The 24,821-nt window shown below is 39.8% G+C and overlaps 2 protein-coding genes across 3 annotated transcripts; one reads left to right on the top strand and one right to left on the bottom strand.

Annotated features, from left to right (window-relative positions):
* Nucleotides 1-1,547: 1,547 nt before the first annotated feature.
* hacd2 (3-hydroxyacyl-CoA dehydratase 2) lies at nt 1,548-9,262 on the bottom strand. The gene is made up of 7 exons (XM_041057889.1): nt 9,056-9,262; nt 7,337-7,454; nt 6,357-6,375; nt 5,242-5,330; nt 4,508-4,629; nt 2,488-2,666; nt 1,548-2,334 (listed from the first exon to the last, which is right to left on the bottom strand). Exons 1-7 carry the CDS (start codon nt 9,178-9,180, stop codon nt 2,252-2,254), a joined length of 735 nt encoding a protein of 244 aa, XP_040913823.1. The 5' UTR covers nt 9,181-9,262; the 3' UTR covers nt 1,548-2,251.
* An 821-nt stretch (nt 9,263-10,083) lies between these two features.
* On the top strand, nt 10,084-24,366 carry stam2 (signal transducing adaptor molecule (SH3 domain and ITAM motif) 2). Of its 2 annotated transcripts, none has more exons than XM_041057369.1 (14): nt 10,084-10,272; nt 12,151-12,235; nt 12,461-12,536; nt 13,465-13,560; nt 13,818-13,964; nt 16,578-16,644; nt 17,065-17,263; nt 17,656-17,750; nt 17,901-17,983; nt 18,076-18,163; nt 18,293-18,347; nt 18,496-18,643; nt 20,705-20,871; nt 21,650-24,366. In XM_041057369.1, the coding sequence occupies exons 1-14, from the start codon at nt 10,233-10,235 to the stop codon at nt 21,834-21,836; spliced, it is 1,533 nt and encodes a 510-aa protein (XP_040913303.1). In that variant the 5' UTR covers nt 10,084-10,232; the 3' UTR covers nt 21,837-24,366. The 2 variants fall into 2 exon arrangements, with proteins under 2 accessions (XP_040913303.1, XP_040913302.1); XM_041057368.1 differs by having other exon boundaries at nt 10,085-10,272; nt 21,647-24,366.
* Nucleotides 24,367-24,821: the final 455 nt, after the last annotated feature.

Raw genomic sequence — 24,821 nt, 5'->3', positions numbered from 1 at the left:
AAATCATGCTCAAGCATTTATGGGTAACAGGGGGGAAAAGGAGCGCAAGGGCTCGATCTGACGTTACAGCCACTAGCTGCTCACGTTGCTACAGAATGAATGAGTGTAGTGACGACACTGACAGTGTAGTGATTATGACAGCAGGAAGGACTTTAGCAACATAAAGTGTGTGTTTTGGAGGTGGAGCTGCTTAAAAGAGGCTGATGGGTATTTGCTTCTGAGAACAGTTTTAAAAACATTAAAGGGTCAGTTCATCCAATTTACAAAAGATTGTTAAAAGCATTTAGACTTTTGAGATATCTGTTAGGGGACACTTGACCAGGGCCAGACCACAAATGAAGAAACCTTTCACACATGACTCACCAAACTCAGGTGTAGCCACTTACATCATTAATTACTGTGCTGCTTGGCTGGTTAATTTCTTTCAGCTTGTCATAGGGGGACTCTGGCAATGACTGATCCAAAGTAACAAGGACACTGGTTCTAAAAAGAGATTTATACTAATTGAGCCCAACAAATTGTCGAGCACAACTCGAAAATGTCACAAATATACCAACCTCTAACAGCAAACATTGTGGAATGTGCATCAAATATGACCACTGCAAATATAAATGTGTCCTTTTTCTAGGTTATGAAAAGGTGGAACTATTCTGATTCACAGTTCTCTCTTTGTACTGTATGTTATTAAATTCACCTCATTGAAAAGGCATGACTACAGGCTCACTAACTGAATTCAGTGCTGTCTGTTTGCTTCTTTCATTAGTACTATTCCCACATCGACAGGGACATGCCTCTTAGGAATAGCACTTCAGCTCCCATAGCTCTAGATAAATTGATGACCGCCACTTTTATGTACTAAAGCATAGTGACGCCACTCTGTATTTCAAAAGTCCATTAAGTTAAACATCTAACACGTATTTGGGATACAATGCGTTTTTGTTTGTGTTACATATCAAAGCTTATTTCATCTGAAAACACTGCTACTATGTTGTGCTATCTGTTCTTTTTTGCTAGTGTCTCATAACAAGTCATGATGTCTTAATTGTTCTTCTGTGGTAAAAGGGTTTTTAACGTCCCACTTACAAGACACACAGACCCCTTCAATTAATTCAAGAAGGGGTGAGGACTGAAGACTGAGAGCTTAAGAATGAAAGTGTGCATTTTCTAATTTGGATGGTTTACAAATTATAATGGAGCAAAAAAAAAAAAGCTAAAAGTAGTTATTTTCAATAGATAAAAGAAAGAAAAGTGCAATCACCTAAAGGGATAAAGGAGTGTTTGTTCACTTGGATGGACGTGTGAGGGAAAAACATGACTAGTCTCTCCACCCACTTACTGGTTACTTCGGGTTAGTAAACATCAAACTAAGAGGAAACCAAGAGGCACAACACACAATCATCACTGGAAAAGTTGTGAAACTTTTAAAGAGTCAACATAATCAATGTCAGACGACTAAGGATGCAACTGAGACACACGTCAAAACAACATCCGAGCAAACACCAAACAAACAGCAACACAGGAGAAAAACAGATAGAAAACCATGCAAGCACAGAATGAAAAATGTTTATTAGACTAAATTAGGAATGTAATCAAACTTTTGACTGAAATGAATGAAAGAAAACAAAACAAAAAAATGACAAATCTGGACCACAGTTTGCACCTACAAACACACTGTAGATGCAAAACCTACAGACAACCTAGTTGCAGCACTAGTGTTCACATTATTCTTTCTGCAGCGTAGTAAAGGAGAACTGCTTCTTAAAAACAAACAAATAAACAAAAAAAAAAGACAAGCGATGGGGACATGAGAAATCGATTGGGAATTTTCTATAGTGTCATTTAAAAGGAGGTTATCGATTCTATCAGTGCATAATTTGCACTGACAGAAATGCTTTGCTGTGACTGAGTTCTGCTCACTGCTCAGATGGCAGCACAACTGTATCCAAGTCAAAATACAGTTCGGTTGTAGCTGCAAGCTCTCACTATACAAAAGTAACTGCAGTTTGTTCATAAATAAAAACAACAACAAAAATATAACCCCAGTTCTTTCATGATTTGTGAGCATCATTACAACCCAGACTACAGCTGGAAAAAAAAATTATGTTGCTTGATAATTGGATCATTTGCCAGGTCAGTTCTGGGGGTTTGGGGATTTTGTGTTTCAATGAGCAAACATGATTTTGTTCTTCTTCTTCTGTTGGTTGTTTTGGTTTCTTTTCCCTCGCTCAGATCTGTCTCAATACTGTTCAGCTCACTCCACTTTGCTGTAGTCCTCCACGTGGCCCAACACCTTCTTCCTCTGTCGTATCATGTGGAAGTAAAGCTGGGGGAAGACTGGGGGGGAGGCAGAGGAAGATCAGTATGTGGAGAAGAGACTCCAATTTCTATTTTACAGTGCAGTGTTTGTGATTTAAAGTAAATTCTTACTGGGAGCAAAATACTGTTGCTGCGTGTTTATGGAGGTGCAACACCTGCCTGTTGACTTACGGGGAATGTAGGAGATCATGATGAGGATGAGGAAGGTGTAGTAGTCGAAAGAGAAGTTGTACTTGTTGGGGAGAGTGACAGAGTACAGGCCTGTCTTCTGCACGTACGGCAGCGCTGCATAGATAGTCAGCAGTTCCCCAGTCACTCCCATGGGATACAGCACGATGAAAAAGGTGTACCTGAAGCAGAGGGAAGGAGACAGAAGGCAAGAGAGTGAAATGAAGAAATCATACAGGTTCATTATTCATTGTTTCTGCACATCGAGGGGTGGGCAGTATAGCTGCTATAAACAGCAAAACACTGAGGGAGATATGCATGATATGGATTTGGCTTTTTGCTAATTGCACCACAAGCATCAGGTGTTAACCAGCGAATGCTCGAAACTCAAGCAATGCCACTGACAGGCCAGTAAAAACCTGAAACCAAAACATTTTCCTGCAAAGAAAATGTGGGTGCAGAACACTGCTACAGAAGAATGACCAAATGATGAAGAAAGTGGTCTTTAAAAAAAAAAAACCCTCATCCATAGTTCAGAAATTGTTTGGTTTTTACAAAAATACATACATGGAGCAGAAGAGAATATAAAGTCGTTGCCAGAGGCAGCAAATACCAGAAACATTTTTTTATCTCTTCAAAAAAAAAAAAAAAAAAGTGGAGGAGTACGAGGAATGTTTGAGAATATGTTCAGGCTCTGATTCAAGCAAGTAGGCAACGATTCAAGTAAAACACAGAGAAATTGCTGTCTTTTAAAGGAAAGCCAGCCATAGAAGGACATTTAAACACCATAGCAGTGCAATCGTGAGAAAGTAGTGCAATGTACATTACATTATTATATCCAAGCTGTGATATAAATATCAGGTCATATCACGTACCGCTTGATGAGAAAGTTCAAGAACGCAAATAAAACAGATATAATACTGCCTCTGTACGCTTCTAAATTTTTAATTCTCGAACTGCTGAGGGATCAGGCCTTTTGAGGAGCAGGCTTTCAATTAAATATGAGAGAAACACTGAGCTCCTTTTCTCCTACAGAGAGAATGAACATCAAACAGAGAAAATAAAAAGTGTATAAAAAGTTCTGCCTCTTCTTTAACTAGCACTGCAAACCCAGCCACTGACTTCCCTGATCCTTCACTGAATTTTCCACAGGTGCACGACCAATTCTTCTGTCTCTCAGGGTGCAGCTCAAACTAAAAGTCGAATACCAATATAGCGACGGTCTCATTTGCTACCTAGCAACAAAGACCGTGGGGAGGGAGGCACTTAACAACTGTTACCTTGGTTGTAGATGCAGATGAATCCCATTAGGCAGACAGAGAGATGTGGATTTTTATGGTGGAAACTGCACAAGATTTTGATGATTTTTTTTTTTAAATAACTAATCAGTGCTGGGAGTAATGCCTTTAGAGAGTGATGTGTTGCTGTGATATTAAGAAACCTCAGTGACACATATTTTAGCGTTTACATAAGGTGATGTAAACTGCAGCATAACAAATTCCCAAAATTTGCAAAAAGTAATTAATAAAGAAATTATTACTCTGAAGAAAACAGATTACAAATATATAAGAAAATTACTTTTTTCCAGTAACAAGTCAAATGGCAAAAATAAAATATATTTTAATGGTTTAATTGGAAATATTCACTTTAATATTCCTTATAATTATCCTTGAATTTTCAATAGTTTGAAATGTTTTATTATTAATACCAGTGAATTGGTATTTTTGATTGAAAAATTACTTGAACAATTCAGTGTTTCTCAGAGTGGCTCCTGATTAATTTTCTGCCAATTAACTGATCTCTTAATCGTTTATCAGTTACAGTATAAACATCTGCACTGACTAAATCAATAATGAAAATAATCAAACTTGACATGACATCATTCATTCATTCAATATTCACCCAGTGTTGATGTCTGATTATCAAATGATCTAATCTTGAAATGATTGTTCATCCATGTTTTTCAGCAGGCAGACTCAGGTACAAATGTCTCCTGCTCTGACATCAATCTCAGACATCCTACCTGGCCCATTTGATGAGGTATGGCAGGTGATTGAGCAGGCTGAAGGTGTAGAAAGAGTAGCGGATGATCTCTGTGACGGTCCAGGCTGTGACAAACAGCAGCACGCTGTCCTCGCTCTGCACCTGCAGAAACACGCACACAAAAGATGATGGGAGGAGGACAGAGGGACAGACGGGCTTGCATCATGCTGCAGTAGTTGCTCTATGGTAGGCTAATCAAGACATCACAGAACCATGCTGTTTGTTTCAGACGCACAGAGATCAGATCACGCTGCAGGCCGCTGGCTTCTATCCTCAGATATTAGGCTAAAACCAATGCAAATACGATGTTAAAAAGAAAGGCGCACTCCTCATCACACACTCACAGTTTCCATACGCATTCACGTAGAAGGAAACGACGGAACAGCTCGATAAAAATGTCAGTACAGCGTCATACAACAGACACACAACAGAAACAAAGCATTTAAAACACGAAATACGTTATTCACTATAATAAAATTCAGCAGATTCATTCCTGCTATCCAATAGCAAAACCATCTGACTTTACTTACACGTTCACTCCTCTCCAATCTAATCCAATCCAATCTATCAACAGGGCAAACAGTACATCAACTGGTCACTTTTGAACATGAAGCCATGGAACTATTCACACTGCTGTGTCATTAGACAGACTGCACAATGAAAGGCTGATTCATGTAAGTATGTGTGTGGGAACTGGAAGGAAACTCATCTTACCTCCCTGACGCTGTGTGTGACGGCCCAGGTGAGGAAGACCCGGGACATGACCTGGAATCCAGTCAGGACCACAGAGGACGGTACAATTCCTGAGATAAGAGACAAAAGACAAAATATAGCGATGAAAGATGAAAAAAAAAAAGAAAAAATCTGCACCTCTTGTAAGAGTTTTAAACACTAAACTGAGGCTTTGTTTATTAGTAAATATACAGTAGTTGGTTGGACGAGATACAGTGTGAGCTCTCAGACAGATCCACACAAAAGAATGTTGATGTGGTGTCTTTGACTGCCCAGTAGAGAGGAACCTAGAGCTGCGGGTTTGTGTGTGTGTGTGTCCTCTAAATGGACAGCAGCTGCAGGGAGCCTGTTTGCAGTGGGAAAGGTCAGCTAGCTTTAGCTTCAAATCCCAGATAATGAAGAAAATGGACTGTGAACCACAGCGAGGCAGCCAGGCGAGAGTCGGTCTCTCCTCACATTAGCACCACAAGAGCCAACAGCTTCTCAGCTCTCTCTTTGGCAAACACTTCAAATATGAAAAGCTTCTGTTTGTCTGTACATATGTACATGTGAGATGCATTCTACATTCAAAACTATAAATAGCTAAAAGTCAAACACAGAAATCCCCGGCAGGTGTTTGGTTAGGGTAAGATCTGGTCACCGCAAAGGCCATAACATATGAATAACATCATTTTGATTATCATTAAGGATTCAGTGAGCGCTCCTGCATGGAAGCATGTGCTCCAGGTTTTACCTTTAAACTGTCACCTGTCAGTATGTTCACCTTAAATTTAATTATAACTCCAGCTGTTTGAGTTGTGAATAGTCACATTTAAAATGAACATATGTAGAATTCACATCTCAACAAAATCTGAACTTTAGTGCTGTTATTTTTAGATGAATGGTTTCATATAAGCTAATGTTTAATCATAATAGCCAAAACGAAATTACAAATATCTTAAAAGAACATTTTGACGTGTTAAACTGTAATGACATCAACATGAGTAAACTGTAAAATAGTTTCTGATACTCTCTCTGCAGCAATCTGTATTGACACAGAGGTTTTACTGGTAACAGAGAGCAGTGTAGGTGAGGGTGGAGGCTGATGAGAGACTCACCTACAGCACAGTGCAGTATCTGCGAAAGGAAAAGATAAGAGGAAAAAATTACTCAATATGCTGCTGGGAGCAGAGCAGAGGACAGATTATTTAAACTTGTATGTGTGGCTTGCTTGTGGTTTATTGGGTATTTTATGCTTTCCTGGAAATTGTTTAGATTAATGCCATGAAATCATGCTCATATTACTATTGTTATCATTGATTTCTCATTAACACACTAGACACAAGACATACATAAAAGTTTTTTTAATGCACACAACTTCATAACACAAAAATTAAACTTTTAACAGTTAAAAGTGACTGACACTGTCAAGACTGTAGTGTTCAGTCTGCACAGACCATTTCATGAATGGAAGATACTGACATTTGATAAAATTAAGTCTATTCCTGAGCTACAGCGTGTCTGGACAGGATCACTGGAACACCTCATGTTCCTGTGCCTCTGCACTATAGACACGTGTGTATCAGCCTAACATAGCAGCCTGATATGTTACGGAGGACATACCAAACACTGTACAGATAATAGGCCTGTGAAATTCAGTGGCGCTGCACATCCAGACCTGAATCCAGGACTCAACCAGATTTTATTGACCTGATGCTTTTTGTAGCAGCTGGAAAAGTCTTTGATTAATAAGTAAACCAATTTTTCGCTGATTCATTTATCCATTTAGTAATGTGAACACAAACATCAAAATCCTGACAGTGGTTTTCCATTTATCAGTCGCTCCACTGCACTGCTTGGATCACTGATAGGACAACAGCCCAGTAAAATCATTACATGAAATACTTTAATAAAAGGTTAACTGAATGCTAATAATACTAATGATGAATTCATCAAAATAAAAATAACTGCTGCATATGTAGAGAAGTGGTAATTGCCTTTGAAATACTGCCACATCTTATATACATACTGTATTTAATGAAATATATTGTGATATTTGATTTTGTCAATATCTCCCAGCCCTTTGTGCTTATCTCACCTCCAGAATAGCTCCAGTCTGAAAGAACTTCAGAGGCTTCTCTATGGAGTAGTACAGCCCATGGTAACTTCCTCTGGCCAGGTAAGCTCTGACCAGACCCACAGCTATCACCAGCCACCTGCACAGCAGAGGGGAAAAAAATATCAGGATATTCATTGTAAAAACTTAAGATCTACCAGATGATCTTATGAGGGAAACAGAAAACTGTGTTAGACGGTTTTATTTTTGAGAAATTATTAAAGAGAGTTCATATTGAGCCAAATTGGTATTTTCATGGATGGAGAACTGTTGCCTGATAAGGGTTTTACTGCATACAATCAAAAAATTATCATAACAATGTAATGTAAGGCATGACATCATTCAGGTTTAAGTTGTCTCCCTCCACAGGGGGGTGAGAAGTCAGCGGCAGCACAGAGCTGAGAGTTCACACTTTGGTTTCACAGGCTCAAGAACGTGACTTGTATGTAAAATGCCTCAATAATCATATCAGTAAAAGAACCAGTTCAGCAGGAACTGAACAGGCTTAGCTTAGCTGCTACAGCAGCATTTGAATGCAGACGCTGCATCTGAACGGCGAAAACGTGCATATACAACACCCTAACTTGTGCTCAATACAAAGCAAGCACTGTATGGCCCACCAACACTGAGTAGGGCACAATGTGACCTAACTGGTTGGAACAGTGAGCAAACAACACCCAACATTCAATTGTGCAACAGTCTAAAAATCAGTGCAATAAAACACGTGGAGAGATTTCTCAGTTCATGGTTCCAGATAATTACATTTTTAAATTTGTGCAAGTATCTGGGCCAGTCAGTGGAGGTCATAAAATGAGCTGTCTGCTTTAATACAGACTTAACTGAACTCATTCGAAATGCAAAATGCAGTCCAATAAAATCTGTCAGAAAAAAATATCTCTAGATGACTTATGATGATGAAAATAATCGCTGTGCATAGTTATATCTGGAAAAAAAGCTCAAAATAACATAATAAAAAATACATTAATAATAATAAAGCAGTGAAAAGTAGTATATCCTCACTTTTGAGGAGTCTGCGAATATAAGACATTTTTTTGTCCATCGACTTTTGGGTTTAGTTCTGCAGATCATGTTTGCAAAAACTTTAACCTCTGCTAAATTATTTGGTTTGTTTTTTTCTTATGTTATAACCTAACCCTATATGTCTTTTAGGTAGAGGTAACGAATAAGCCCTTTTGGTGGCTCTTTACATTTAACTCATTCTAACGTGTAAATGAATAAAACTAAAACTCGGTCGTTCTCCTGCAACTTAACATGACAAAGCAAGATGAAAACCCACACTTTCTGGAGGGAAAGAAAAAACACTGACAGCAGCAGACAATAAACCAGCTGTCTGTATATATTTCTGTATTGTGTGGGGTGGCAACCAGTCAGTCACAATTAAAGTGCACGCCAGGTGGTTGTCTGTTGTTCATCTAACGTTAATCTGTATAAGCCGTCGGACGTTGGGAAGCAAATTCAAATTTACTTCACTACACAGCATCGTGCTAGCAGCGTTTCTAATAATAACTAAATAAAATTAGCATAAAATAATCAAAAAATAACGCTGTAACTGCACAACGGGGGAATCTCGCTCCCATAATTTAGATATGTCTTGCTATAAACCGCGCGCGCGCGCACACACAAACACACTTACACACACTCCACCACAGCAGCATTAGCACGCGGAAACACGCTACACACCCCGCTGTCATAACAACGTTGTAAATGACCAGGTAGGCCGTAGCCAGCGCGCCGGGTCCCTTCTTCTTCTTCGGGGCCACATCGCTGTGGGCTGCTTTGCTGGTCCCCGCAGCAGCTGCCGACATCACTGCAACCCTCAACGGTCTTTGGTCCCGGACAACGGCGACTGTCAGGTTCACCGAGTCAGGAAACGAACGGGGGAGGGGACGGAAGGGGTACACACGGAAGTGACGTCCCGAAGCGAGATGGTTCGCTCCCCTGTAGTTCCACCTTCGCTTTCTGACGTTTTCACTCAAATGTCACCTTAAAAATCAGTCATTTCAATGTGCGACTTTATTTATTAAGGCTATAATATATTTAGACTATTTGTATTCGCGTGAATAAAATCTAGCCGCTTTGTCCTTTGGGAGCCCGCGGGCGTGAGTAGGACTAATTGAACAGGAATTATCTTTAGATAAGGTTGTGATCTTTGTCAATATCTCCGATTGTAGACAGACGCTCTTGGTGAAGTGCGCCCCCTAAAGCGCGCCCAGACTCGGTTATACGTAATGAAGCTTACCTTGTGTAGTCTGTTGTGTGCTTTGCATCTGTTGTGTTTTGATCTGTCACAGACCTTCAGGGGAAAACATTTCCACAGGCATCACATTACATACACATCTAAAGTGTGCTGGTTTTACTGTTGCTGGTTAAACAGCTGAAAGTCATTATGTAATAGTGGGATCCAGCTCATTTTGTTTTGAGCCACTTTGGGCACTGAAAGTCTAAATGTACTCACTAAAAAAAAAAAAAAGAAAGAAAGTTACAATGCCCTCGTAATCTCCTTTTCCCCACTAGATGTCAGTATTTCACATAGGCAAACAGAGGCGTTCTCGTCAAGTGCCAAGTATTGTGTGAAATATTTTTATACATTTATGTAAACACGCTATATTTTCAATAATTACAAATATATATATTCAAATCATTTAAAGCACTAAAAGTGTTAAAAACTTCGACTGCCACACTCCAGCGTCTAAAAATACTGTTCAGGCATCCCTGAAGGCAGCCAAGTTTCCGGAAAAGCAACTGGTGCGAGTTTAATGGACAAGGAAGAGATATTTGTTTAGGTTAAACGTTGGTCCACAGAACATATATATACTTGTTTTTCGTCAAATAGTCTGACTCTTTTCAAGTCGTTAGCATGCCTCTATTTGCCCAAAATCCATTTGACCAAGATGTCGGTAAGTGAAGTGTTGTTTCTATGGTGTTTTCAGTGTGTCAGAGGCAGCTAACGACAGGGCCAACAACACTTGGAGCTAACGTTAGCTTAGCTTCAGTTCTTTAGTTTATTCATCACAGACAGTATTTGGTAAAAAACAACAACAAAACAGTTCTCAGCCTCACTTCGTTAATGTGTATAACTCACAAGCTGACAGGCTGTCAACAACAAGTTTATCGATCGGTTCATTTGGCAGGATAAGCGACTGCTTGGTAACTGACTCTGAGTCATGTAAACCGTGACTGGCTCGAGTAAACGATCACCTGATTTCAAATCAGGTCATATTGATATTCTCAATTAAATTGTCTCTAATATCGGCGCAAATCTCGATTAATTGATTAGGCTCGTAAATGGTGAAAATGCTCATCGCAGTTTACAAAAGACATTCAATTTACAATGTTGTATTATGTAATTGATTCATTGACAAAATTACTATCAGACTCTTTGTCAATAAAAGTAATCGTTGGTGAAACGAAAGCTGAAATTAGTTGTCAATCAATGGAATAACTATTTTGAGAATTGATTTATCCTGTCATTTTTCAAGTAGTAAGGTCAAAAATAATACTTGTTAATTGAATATTTTTAATGTCTTTCACCGTTGGTCGGATAAAACAAGACATTTGAAGACATCACCTTGGACTTCAATATAAGATTTTTCACTCTTTTCTCATTTTTCGAGACCAAGTGGTTAATTGATTAATTTAGATAATTACAGCAGATTAATTGACAGTAAAGACAATGTTTTGTTGCAGTCCTAATTAAGTAGTGGATGAAAGCTGAAATTGTAGGTTGATAAATGGAGCAGTCAGTTGAAGGAAAATAAATTGACAATTTAAAAAAATAAAAAATAAAAAATCTGTCTTTCTGTGTGAATTTCCAAAGGCTTTAGATTGTTTAAACAAGCAATTTAAAGATGTGACCCTTGGTTTCAAGTATTTTCGTTGATAATTTTTCAATATTGTCAATATTTTATTGATCAAACAGAAACTAAGCTACAGATTAATGGATGATGAATATAACCAATAGTTTGCTTCCCTGTTTAAAATAGTTGGTAATTAATTTTCTGTCTGTCAGCAGATCATTTAATCAAGTAACTGCTCGGGCTCTAGTTAAGACTCTTGGCTACTACAAGTTAATTTGATCAGAATGTGTTAGCGTGGTCATTTGTGTTGTAGAGGTGTCTTTTCTCACCCGTCATGTAAATCTAATGCAAAGTTCCCAGGTCAGCCCCCTTATCTGTCCCTGCAACATCACTGTTTTTGTATGACCTGACAATAGTGCACTGTTACACTTAACTGGCTCTCTGAGTGTGACATAGTCATGATGAGTCTCATGACAGGGTTTACTATGAGCTGAAAATGTCTGAGTGATTTCCAGGTTACAAATTACAAAGCAGCAGTGAGTTTTCTCACCTGACGTAAACACTGCCTCCATTATTGTCAGATAAATGAAGACACTTTTCTAAAATATTACGAAACTGAACATGAAACATTAACTTTTAGTTAAAATTCTTTAAGACAGCGGTGGCTCAGCATGTTGACTAACCATTTTGCTGGGGAAACCCTGCAAATTCACACAATAAAACAGGTGTGAAACGTGTGGCCTATGATCCTTCCAAGATATTTTTTTCAACTTTAGGCTGACAGGCCTTGGTACAACATTAACCAGTTCTAAAATGTGGCAGTTCAGCGCTTGCCATTAATTAGTGTAACACTTTCCCACTGCGACTAGCATGTCTGCCCACGAATGCATTATGTTTGAAGACAAGCGGCCGCGATGCCAGTGAAGATATTTTCTCACAGGACCATATGTACTCTATCCCTGTTTGACATGTTTCCAGAGAAGGCAACCAATGAAAACAACACAACAGATGACTGGGGGCTCATTATGGACATCTGTGATAAGATTGGGACGACAGCCAATGGGTAAGCTGGAAAAAGGCATTTTTCTTTGAATAAGAAGAGCTCATCAGCAATTTTGCAGCACTGTGGTTCAAGTAGCTGCTTGTAAAGTACAGCATATTTGTATGAGATTTTGAATTTGAAAATACTCTACACCACATATCATTAAGACCTGCTCAGGAGCATCTCTGTGCTTGTTAGTAATTCTGATTCTAGCGATGAATGCAATTCTGTTCTCTTCTATTCCAGGCCAAAGGACAGCTTGAGATCCATTATGAAGAGAGTCAACCACAAAGTGCCTCATGTTGCCTTGCAGGCCCTTAATGTGAGTTTGTTGCTGTGCTGTCATGGTATCCAATTTGCACACATAGATAGAGATACCATCAAGAAATTTGCTGCACCCTATATAACATAACAAATAACGTGCCCAAACTAAGGCTAGAAACTTGGATCATGAATAAATTCTCTTCCAAAGCTAAAAATTCTGGACCCAAGATCCAATTGATATTAACTTCTTAAATGGATATGCTTCATAAACTGCCATTATGAAGTAAAAAATAATGTAATTACAAAACAAATTGATATCAAAATGCCTCACAAAGCAATAATCACAAATGAATCAAGTTAACAACCGTAAAATGTCACTATACTAGGGTCAAATCTTCATTCATGTGTTAATGGTGTTTCCCAAAATGGAAATAACTAATGAGTATCTACATTGCGAAATCTATCCCAGGCTGCTTTTCTTCATCTGTCTGTATCACATGTTCACAAAACAACCATTTTAAAATCAAAGCGTACAAAAGTCTCCATGAACAACAGGAGAAAAGCAACATGAAGTTCAGTAGATTTGAGGAAGGCCAAATTCAAGTGTGTTGCATTCACTGATGCAATTAAGCTGCGGTGGAGCTGTAATTGATCCAATATTCCCATTGTTAAAGCCATACAGGAAAGTGGAAGGTTTCATATCGGGAGTATTTGTCTCAGATGAGAAGTATGAGACCTGTGTCTATATCTGAGTCACCATGAGCGAATACTGTCACATGCCCTGCTCTATTTTTAGATCTCTGCGTTCACTCATTCTGACAATTAAAGCCCAGTTCTCATCAAAACCATTTATAATTGCAGAAGCTTCACTAGCTGTTAATGGGTGCTTTGAATAATTCAGTAGCGTGAGTGGTAGAAATAATCCCCTTTCTGGGTGGAAATACTGTTTAATCTCATTTTTTCAATTTCACCTTCTTCTCTTGCAGTTGCTGGGTGCTTGTGTGTCAAACTGTGGCAAAATATTCCACTTGGAAATCTGTTCAAGGGAGTTTGCCAGTGAAGTGCGGAGTGTGCTGAGCAGGGTATTTTCTCACGATTCTTATTTTGATATCATATCTGTCTTGTCATCTCTTTGCACATTCTTGATCAGTGTCATTCTCACATATGTGCTCCCTCACTCTCTGAAGAGGGTTAACTGAAATGCCACCAACTGAATCTTAACTGTATTCTTACTACCATTTAGTCCTTAACCAGTTATTTCGGCAGCCGTTACAGTCTCCATCTCCATCATAAAAACACTAGAGAGCAACACAACTGCTTGTTTGCATGTCCCGTGTAGGCCCACCCTAAGGTATGTGAAAAGCTTAAAGCTCTGATGGTGGAGTGGGCAGAAGACTTCCAGAAGGATCCACAACTCAGCCTAATCGGCGCCACCATCAAGTCTTTAAAAGAGGAGGGCATCAGTTTCCCCTCCGCATCCTCACAGGTATGTGGACGTAATACAGAATATCAGTAAAAAAATAAAAAAAAATCCATGTTGTTTGAACCTGTTTTTTTTTATAACACATTGTCCCCAGGTTCTCCCATCTCCTTTAAGCTTTAGCCCAAACTAATTTCTGCAACACATCAACACGGTAATTTATATAATTTCCAAGGGAAAAATTCACTCCAGTTTACAAAATTATCTTCAAATCTGTTTCCCCTTTTAACATTCACTGGTTTAAAGTGCCTAACTTTGAAACACATCCAGAATGTCTCCCTTTTACACACAAAAAAAACGGTGACAGAGCATCTTGAACACCTAAACATACACAACATGCCAATAGTCAATACCAATTCGGTGGAAAAACTACAGTTTGGTTGTTTGCCAAAGTGGCTGTTGGCAAGGAAAACTTTTTAGCCACAGCCAGACTTGACTGTCACCCAACAGACGTAATGCGTCGGCAGCCATCACTCCACACTCCTCCCCTAATTATAGTTACAGTCCATGTACCACAGTAAAAAAAAGTGTTTGGTTTCAGACCAGTGTCTTGCCAGCATGAAGGTTCAGGTTGGGTGGAGCTCGTCTGTCTGCGTTTATATGGCTGGAGCTTTCGGTGGAATTTCCTCTTCACATATTTCACATAATTCTGTAGAAATGTGTGTGTATGTCCCAGGATCAGGGCTTTGTGATCGCAGTGGACAGATCTGCTTTCTGGTTTCTGTTCTGTTCTTTGTTTGATGTCTGTGAGATTAATTATGTCACAACCTTGTATGTGTCAAGGGCTGAAGCAGACTTTGCTCCCAGGTTGTCATAAAGCAACTGACCTACAATGGTATCATCTGTGATACGATTGTGTCTCTGTGGCTGACAGCTTTTGTTGTGTTGTTTACTGAGGACTTTGCTTCTTTAGATGTTGAATGGTCTGAGTTTTTCACTTGGCTTTCAAAAGTACATTTTAAGAGCGACAAGACAAATTAATTGAATAAGTTAAACATGAACACAAAACGTGTTCACTGCCATTCATGATATATTTTTCGTTTTTGTTTTTCCACATATGTGACTTACAGCAAAGCTGTGTGTGCACTGTGGTTTTACTAGAATGCAGAAGCGGTGATTCCCTCTTAAAAAAGCAAATGAATATATGTTATATGTGTTACAAGTTAGTTTTTGCAGGTGCAATTGAAAGCTGCTTTCACACATGCACTGCAAACCTGAACTTTTCTAGAAATTACCCAGAGGAGCTTTATGTTTGAACGCAAATCTCTGAATCAGTTTACCCGGACGCTGGACGGACTTTACCCCACCAGCTCCATAGTGCAAAGTCTGTGTAATGTCTGATTGAGCCGATGTGTGAATAGAGCCGGTCATTGTCCGAAGAATTCACAGCGAACGAGTGGGCGTGTTGACGGCGGTTCTGTCCTGCCGCCTGCACACCCTAAACCTAAACCAAATGGAGTGTTTGTGTGCTGCATGTGTGAGAGAGAAACCCTGGAGATGTCCAAAGAATCAAGTCCAAACATTGTCCAGACTGTTTAAGACAGTGGCCACAGAATGCACTGCATAACACTCTAGATAAATAATCCACAATACCAGGCATAAATGTCTATTTCTGTTTGTTTACGGTATAAACAGACAACTCAGAACATGGAATTAAATTTGCTCCCATCCTCCCTTTGTTGCCACTGGCTCTGCTCTGTTGGCTGTGCTGCATTTTATGTGTTGGGAAGGGCTGGGAAACCTGCTTTAATGGAGAGCCGCAGGTATGACATTTAATCTCTATCAGCTGATGAGCAAACAGCAGCAGGTAGTTGGACTCAAGCTGTGGCAGCGCTTCCAAGCATTTACCTTTCGCTATCATAACTTTAAGGTCATTTATGGACAGGATTCAGGTTTTCTTATTTTTTTCTGACTGAACACTCTCATAGTCTATCAAAAAAAATGTAAAACAAATGAGTTTCTCACTTCCTGTTTTTACCTTTATGTTGTTACACTTTGTATTTAGTTTTCTTGCTACACAGTCCATTAGTTAAAGTCGTCATAAGTAGCTTGTGCAGTTGTGTGTGCTAGCTTTAGATGGAATGACAACTCCACCCATTAAACACACACTAACACTACCATCAACACTTAATCAAACTCTGATAGCTGTGTCTTATTGCTATGTTTGGAGGATTTACCCTGTAAATCTGCCCCAGGACATTAGATTTTCTTTATATCGTACTGGACCAGCCTTTGTAATACCTTCTGTTTCAACAGCTGACAATATTAAACATTACGCCACCCACTGTGAATATGTGGGTGTCGAGAATTGTTGTTCAGCAACGTCCGGCTGACCTGTTTTGTCCACTTTGACCTCAGTGTCGTGTCAGAGAGCTGCCTCAGGTCACCTTGGACAGAAAATAATGAGACAGCTGTGTGGAGGGTTTCTGTCTGAAGGCTAGAGCCACACTTCTGACCAACATGTAGTCCCCAGCATGAACTGCAGATGGCACCACAGTCTCTGGAAATCAGTCTTTCTCTTTTAGTCTAATGTGCTGCATTCTCCCTCCTGTATGTATACGCACTCTCTCACTCTCACACACACAGAGACATGACCTTATCTCTCTATATTGACCACAGGGGTCTACCACAAAGGTCAGCACACCTGCTGCGAGCAAAGCATCGGATGATGACGACCTGGCCAAAGGTAAAGTGAAATGCTATGGTTCAGCTCCACACACACACACACACCTTCATCAGCTCTCACTAAGCATCTGTTTCTACAACAAATACGTATTTTCCAGCCACTGTACTCTATTTTTGGGGCTTGTTATTTTCAGTTTGCACCAATATTCAGAAAAATACTCATTTTCATTAATAATGTACCAGTGTGAATTGATAATCAGCTAGATTTCACATTCCCATGCATCAAAAGGTTGTTTAGTTGCCTTTAATCATTCTTCAGAGAGCTGTTTATATTCTTAAAATAACAAAAAATTAAATAAAAGTGATGAATCCTGTGTCTGTGCCAAGCCCATATGTGTTGGATCGTTGACAAAGAAACCTTTCTCCTTTCCACTTCCCTTCTGTTCTCTCTTCTTCTCATGCAAACCTCTGCCCCCTCCAGCCATTGAGCTGTCCTTGCAGGAGCAGAAGCAACAGGCAGAGACACGGCCCCTGACCGTGACCTCCGACCCCGCAAACCACACTAATGGTGGTGGGGGGCAGGAGGTCCGGAAGGTGCGTGCGCTGTATGACTTTGAAGCGGCTGAAGATAATGAGTTGACCTTCAAAGCTGGAGAACTTATCCTGGTTTTGGATGACAGGTACAGTTTCATTATACGTCCAATCAAGAATCAGCTCTGCTTTTTACTCAAAATACCAGTTTTAGAGTTAAGGTCACTGATGTTGAAGACTTCCTAATCATTGTAGTTCAGAGCAGTGATATATTTTAGACTGTGAAATACAGATAAGCGTAGCAGCAGGTTTATTCTTTCTTCAGCTACATGCAGTCCAACTGTGTGAAAAAACTGTGTATAACCCATTTAATACGTGACTTCAGCAGAGCAGTCGCAGACACCATAAGTTTTTTAATTAATCCAGCATTTTATATTGTGATGGCTCTGATTGGTGTGAACGTTAGCCAGGCGCTCAGTACGCCTCACTCTTAGAAGCTCATGCATTGATGTTTTTTGCTGTTTCATGGTTTTGTTTACAGCGATCCAAACTGGTGGAAAGGAGAGAACCACAGAGGAGTGGGTCTTTTCCCCTCCAACTTTGTCACAACCAACCTGAATGCTGAACCAGAGACAGGTAGGATTTTTTTTTTTTTTTTGGTAGCCCCCTCAGCTTCACACACTTTGTGGCCTATATTTTGTACTTTAGAAAGTGTCATCTGTTTGATTTCAACTGGAGGAAATAAGTTTCAGAACTGCTGATTGAACTTAACCTTTTGATCTACAGTGGCTTATGTTGAAAAGACAGCCAGCCCTGAAGAGACGAGCCTGGAAACCAAAGTTGAGCCTGAGCCTGTCGTCATAGACGAGGTACTGCATTTCCATAGTGGGCATACATTTACTAACCCAAATCCCCTTTCTATCAGACTACCAACCCAGAAGCTGCTCTCCTCTTTCTGCAGGGAAAGATGGACAGAACACTGGCACTGCTGCAGAATGCAGATCCTGCAGATCCGACTCCTGACGCTCCAGAGCTGATCCAGCTGGAGGGTATAAACCTTAATGCTGGTGTAAATCTGGTCGCTCTGCCAGAGGCGACTGCAGTCGGTCTGAGCTACACTGTTGTGTTCTAACTCTATTTTTGTTTCCTTCCCTAATTCTAAATATCTGATTGAACAGGTGCATGTGGACAGATGAACCCGATGATTGATGAGAAGCTGGAGGATATTGACAGGTACTGTGTCACAGATGTGACCTACTTATACTTTTAATATTGTTGTAGCGATCATTGTGCCTTGGCTGTCGAGACTTTAGAAGACCTTTCATGAGAAAAGCTTCAGAAGAATATTCTTGCCCAATAAATATTTCTCTCTGTGTTGCAGGAAACACTCAGAGCTGTCAGAGTTGAATGTGAAAGTTTTGGAAGCCCTGGATCTTTACAACAAGCTGATGAACGAGGCTCCGTTCTACTCATCCTACTCCAAGATGCAGCCGCAGTATGCACCATCCGGCTCAGCTGTGGCCATGCAGGTCAGAGAAATGCAATGAAATTGTCCGCAGTTCTGCCCGAAATCTCACCTTAACAACGATTTAATCTTTGTGAATATGAATATTTTATTTATGCAGCTTTGCTTTGTGGTGAAAGACTCACTGTCTCAAAGGACATTAAAACTATAAGCCTGTGAATCAATACATCGATCACAAAACAGCAGCACGCAACCAAATGAAATGCACACAAAACATAGCATCAAATAACGGGGTGGAGATAATTCACCAGAAACAGGCTCATTGAATAACTGTGTCTACACTGACATTGTTCACAAACTAAACAAGACAAAGGTTCTAGACATTAAGATAGGGATTTTGGTTTGAATTTGAAGAATAAGAATAAGTATAATGCAGTTGGTGGTTGGGGAAGTGTTTTTTCTAAGTTAACAGCAGAAGCTCTAAATGGCAGGACACATGATGGTGAACTGAGGCTTGCACATGAACGTGCCTAATTTCTCTTCAGGATTCATACATGAAATTCAGGTATGCATAGTCAACAAAACAAATCGTTCAGGTTACTTGTTGGTGCACTGTAGTCCTTTTTTCTCGGTCCTGAAAATAGTGCTGAATCGATGAAAAGCTGCAGCTATGTCATACATAATTTAGGGACGGATTCAGTCAAATGCTGGCTCATAGTTCAGAATATAAAAAAGCTTTTCTGTGTTAAAGAGGAGATGTTTGACAATCTGTGTGTTAACTACCAACATAGCCGCCCACAATTACCTTGCATAATTGAGTGTCAGCACTGTGTAGACTCCCACTCTTGTCTATTGATTATATTATTCCCTTGATGTGATGTCTACTGTGTTTTTATCCATGGGGCTAACAGAGAGAGAAACCATTCAGAGCAGTCATGTGATTGTACTTTACATTTTATTCCCAGGTTTTGTTTCTTACATTCTTAACTCAACCGTGTTGCATTTGTCCTATAAAGCTGTTGGTTTTGCTTCTTGTCCTGCAGATAGCTTGACATTCAGTCAGCCTTTTTTTTCCTCCCTGGGGAGTTGGAGGCTGCCTGGGTTTTCTTGGCTGAGGCTGTTTTCTCTAATGACTGATGTCGCTGTCTCTCCCCTGAGAGTTTAAAAAATGTCCTCTTCATTGGGCAGGCCCACACCGGAGTGCTGCTCTTTTTTTTTTTTTTTTTCCACCCTTGATCATGTGTTGTTTTTGCAGAGCACTGTAAAACTGACTACCAGGTCGTTAATTTCAAGTGACAGAGATTCTGTCACTTGAAATTACAAAAATAAAATCCTGATACTATTTATATTTGTATTAATGTGTGGAAAATAATGCAGCAGCTCTGCTTGTCTTACTGGAGTAGTTTACACTTCATCCAGCAATGTTTTATCTCTCTCATTCTGTATCTAACTCCCAGCAGCCAGACATTTTTATGGAGACCAAACATTCAGTGATGGACTTGTCTTTTATTAGTGTTGCTCGGGTCAACCAAGGGACAGAGGCAGATGATAGTAACTTTCTGGGGAAATGGAAAGAAACTCTCTGGATTTATAAACTCAGTAATTTGCATCTGAGAGTCCTGAATGAGAATTTGGCTGTCACAGTTTTTATAGTAATTTAATTCTTGGTGTTTGTACTCATTATGTAGGTTTGTAACTTTTATTTAAAGGGCTTAAAGGAATAGTTTAACATTTGGTAAATACACATATTTGCCTTCTTGCCAAGAGGTAGACAGATACCACTGTCGTGTTACAGCCAGCAATCATTCACTTAGCTCCGCAAAAGGACTGGACACAGGGTCAAATAGCTATTTATGAGTCTAGTCCTCATTTGATAATTTATAAAAGTCTTCATGCAGTGTACATAACATAACATGCTGTGTTATTACCTTTTCTTTAAAATACTGATTAATGTGAATGTTTCCAAGTTATTTTTGCCACTTGATTCCCTTGTTATTAGAGCACTCAGTAGACTGGTGAAGAACTGACTTTCTCTACACCCTCTGAACAAATAAGATCTGTGTAACAAGCATTTCCTCTGTATTTATTAAAGCTGATCTGCCCTTCTCCCTCTTGTCTTGCTCAGGGCTACCTCGGACCAGCCGGTGCTCCCTACCTGCCTCCAGCGATGCCCCAGGTTCCTGCTGCACAGCCGTACAATCTGCCCAGCGACCAGCCTGGACAGCTGCATTCGCTGCCCCCCAATGTCTCAGCCCCACCCAACAGCCAAGCTGCTCAGCCTCCCTACATGAGGTAAGAAAACAGCCCTGTGACAGAAAACAAGATCTGTGTGGCTGTCACAGTAGAAACTCTGCAGGACCTCCTATGACAGGAGTCATATCATGTGACTAAAGGTGGATCAACACCTCAGATCTTTGGCATTAACAAGCTAATACTAGGTAGATAACCTGACAGATAGAGTGCTGGTAATGTCAGTGAGATAAAGGAATAAAGGATGGATGATAGGTGTAAATATACCTTGCTTATCAACACTAATTATTTTGGCTGATCCTCATCCTATTTGTCCCTGGACTGTTTTCCAGACAGTTACAGCATCCTCAAGCTGGATGTAGTTTTAAGTCTCATATAGATTGTGTTAGGGCTGGATGATGTGGCTGACATTAGTATCATAATGTTAATTTGAATAGTTTTCCAATATCTATATATAACACAGTGCCTGCAGGTTTGTTCAGAGCAGCAAGCTGTCAGAAAAAGCTGAGGTCACATGAACTTATTGAGTTTGTCATTAAAGTTAGCTAGAAATCATTCATTTGAGCAGCTGGATTTTAATAAAAAGAACAAGATATCATGTCATCAATATTCAGTAATAGATTATTGTCATAGTATTTCGATGTACTAAAGGTTTAGTTGTACTCAAGAGATTTAGAAAGATCCTGAGAACGATCAAAGAGGATCAACCTCGCATTTTATTTGCTACATGTAAACGAGAGATCATCATTTTCACGAGTTCAGACTCAGTTTTCATTTTCTGTTGGTACTTAGTGTCAAATCTGTGTTTTCTTCGCAGCAGTGGTGTGAACACTCAGTACATGAACCCAGCCACCGGAGCTTCTTACCCAACCCAGGCAGGCGTGGCCATGGACATATCAACCTATCACAACCCTAGCATGCCTCCTGTGTCCTATCCTGTGGCTGCTCCCCCTCACCAGGCTCCTCAGCAGCAGCAGGCAGCGTATTATCAGCAGCCTCTGCTGTAAAACTCCAGCTGACAGCAGACCTGAGACGAAGACATACTTCAGATATTTCATTTGCTAGCTGTGTGTTCATTTGGCTTACTCTGTGTGTGTGTGTGTGTGTGTGTGTGTGTGTGTGTGTGTGTGTGTGTGTGTGTGTGTGTGTGTGTGTGTGTGTGTGTGTGAGAGAGAGAGAGAGAGAGAGAGAGAGAGAGAGAGAGAGAGAGAGAGAGAGAGAGAGAGAGAGAGAGAGAGAGAGAGAGAGAGAGAGAGAGAGAGAGAGAGAGAGAGAGAGAGAGAGAGAGATAAGGATCATTCCTTTGGCCACTTTTTGTGCCCAACAAGCCGGACCGAGCACACCCCAGGAAAGCTGAAATAACTGAGTGTGTGTGTGTGTTATATAAGACAGGTCTGCTGTGCCACTGAGTCAGGACTCGGCTGCTGTATGGGAGGCTAAACGTGGCACCAGGGGTTTTCTCCAGTCCTTTACTTCTTTTTCCTGGTTGACTGAAAGCAGTGCTGGTTAGTTGTCACAGGTCAACACAGAAGAAGAGTTGGGTTTGCTCATCAGTACAGTCAGTAAGCCATTATTGTCTAATTTATGGAAATTAGCATTTCACAATCTATAGTTCAACACAATACTACTCCCACACAATACTATTTCTTGTTGACTGTCCTCAGGGTCCACGCAACATGTCATCTTCTGTCAAGTGGTAACAGAGGATCAGGCCATGTTCACACTATTGCAGATAAATGTGAAAAAATGCTGCATTTTCTCTCTGCACATCAACAGTAGCTGCAGTCCTCTGTCACTGTCTACGCTGGATGTTTTCAGCCACAGTACTGCGGTGCACTTCAAGTGTTTTGGTAGTATCTATGGCCTAACACAAGATCAGTGTAATTACATACACAAGTCAGAATAAAATATTCTAAGATATTGTTTGAGTTGCGGCTCTGCAAGTCAACAAAAACACAACAGTTTTCCAAATTAAAAGTAAAATTGTAAACACCAGACTCACGTTGTAGTGTAGACAGGAAAAAAACTGAGCTGTTCCACAGAGCTCATGAAGAGCCATCGGTGTTCACAGACAGATTTGCTCGTGCACTAGCTGGCCTGCACTGAACGCCATTTGACACCTCAGTGGCATTTTCAAATTTACCTGCATTAACGTGAACGTGGCCTAAATGTTTTGTTTTTCTTTTTAGTTTTTAATTACCATCTTGTTTTAAAATGTGCAGGTGAATTCATCTGAAGGCAGGTACAGTTTATTCTGACCACCTCTTTGTTCTTCAGGGCTGTTTGCACTGAAGGATTGAAACATTAAGGGCTGATGGGAGAGCTCGTGTTTCTGCAAAGTCAGCACTTATCATATCTGTGGGGCAGGTCGCAGGTGCTCGCAGTGTGCAGTTATTTAAAAGCCGGGATCTTCATTGGTTTCCTCCTCACCAGCATTCACGACTGTAGCCGATCTGTTATGTTAACAGTTCTATTTGTGTAAATGGTTCAGACATCGCTTCCCATAGACTCACTGCCTTGTAACGCATTCTGTGTGGTTGCCTTTGAGATATTTAAGATGACATTGTGTGTGTATGTGTGCACGTGTATGTCTTTTGTGTGTGTGTGTGTGTGTGTGTTCGTATGTCTGAGGGCTTACTCTTGTAAAATGACACTGATTTTTTTTTTTTTTCCAAGGTTTGTCACGTTTTAGGGTGAACTGAAAAATAGTAGGATCTCTGTACGTGTTTATTAATCTGTTGAAATGATGCATCTGTTCATGATTAATATGTCCATACCTTCCTGCCTCTTGTCCTGTGGAGTCTCTTCCATTTAGCAGAACCTGTTAGGACTCCATGTTTTATGCAAATGCACAATTCTGAGGTGTTTCATGTCTCTATACTTCAGTTTCAAAATGCCTGTATTTTGATATATATATATATATATCTCGAGACATCATACATGTGAAATTTACATGGTTGCAGAATGTGTAATGATTCTTCCTACTTTTTCTGTCTTTTACTTTTAATATTCAGGCAAAATGTAAACGGAGCAAATTTTTCAAAAGGTTCGGAAATCATTTGTTGTTGTTGTTGTTCATATGAAGAAAGAGAAATGAGGCGCCTTGTTTTTAACCTGCTCTCTGTGTTTCGTCAAATTTTGGGTTAAAATCAGATGAGCGCTCGTAGAATCCACAGTTCAGCTGCAGTAGCTCTGTAGGTATAATTTTAACCAGAAATATAGACAATATTTCCTTAATGTGCCTCAGATTAAAGGCATTGTATATTAGATGTAAAATACCTGGTTTTGTCAGTGACATTGACATTGCACCTTCGCTTTGTAAACATTTATTTACCACTGGATGCCTTGTTTTTCTGTAGGAATCAAAGAATGACACATACAATTTTGGCGAGTAACTTCAGTCTCACAATCCTCTGGATATGTATAATTCTGTATATTTTAAATATTCCAGGAAAAAGTTCCTTTATCCAGGATTTTAAAGCTTTTATAACAGAGCAAACGTATAAATATTATTTGAAATAAAAAAAATGACTTGTGTTGCAGGAGTGGCCTTTTTTCCCCTACATTTTCTTTGGATGCCTTGCTCGCTCGGTCTGCTGAGGATGACTGAGGAGATTTCATCATCTGTTGTTTGTCCTGGTGAGTTTGCAGAGATAATTTTATTTTTAAGTGTATATAGCACCAAAGTCGAACATGAGTTGGGTTAAAAAATATAAATATACTTTGTATATATTGAAATATGTTTTATTTACCATAAAAAATTGTTAGTTTTTTTCCACACCCCTTCCTTTTCTCAGGATTTTGTTTGGATTTTTCCCTTAATATCTAGCCAGCAGTTGTAATGTGACTGCATTCAATATATGTGTACAGAATGAACTGGCGTCCTGAACTCTCCTGCCAAATGCCAAGTTATGCTGGTACAGTGAGAAGACCTTACGGTGCCTTCAAATGCTCCTCGTAAAGTCCAATTTTCTATTTCAGAAACGTTTACA

Source organism: Toxotes jaculatrix, chromosome 15, assembly GCF_017976425.1.
Source record: "Toxotes jaculatrix isolate fToxJac2 chromosome 15, fToxJac2.pri, whole genome shotgun sequence".
NCBI lineage: Eukaryota > Metazoa > Chordata > Actinopteri > Toxotidae > Toxotes > Toxotes jaculatrix.
Note: the sequence above shows the minus strand (reverse complement) of the source record. Positions and strands in the feature narration are given on the sequence as shown.

What these genes read in the sequence shown, in the direction of transcription:
- stam2 (XM_041057368.1), top strand. Translation starts at nt 10,233, where the DNA reads ATGCCTCTATTTGCCCAAAATCCATTTGACCAAGATGTCG. An exon ending in ATTGGGACGACAGCCAATGG is followed by an intron (nt 12,236 to 12,460) that starts GTAAGCTGGAAA and finishes CTTCTATTCCAG; the next exon opens with GCCAAAGGACAGCTTGAGAT. An exon ending in AAGCTGGAGGATATTGACAG is followed by an intron (nt 18,348 to 18,495) that starts GTACTGTGTCAC and finishes TCTGTGTTGCAG; the next exon opens with GAAACACTCAGAGCTGTCAG.
- hacd2 (XM_041057889.1), bottom strand. Translation starts at nt 9,180, where the DNA reads ATGTCGGCAGCTGCTGCGGGGACCAGCAAAGCAGCCCACAGCGATGTG. An exon ending in TCACACACAGCGTCAGGGAG is followed by an intron (nt 4,630 to 5,241) that starts GTAAGATGAGTT and finishes GTGTTTCTGCAG; the next exon opens with GTGCAGAGCGAGGACAGCGT. An exon ending in TACCTCATCAAATGGGCCAG is followed by an intron (nt 2,667 to 4,507) that starts GTAGGATGTCTG and finishes CCTCTGCTTCAG; the next exon opens with GTACACCTTTTTCATCGTGC.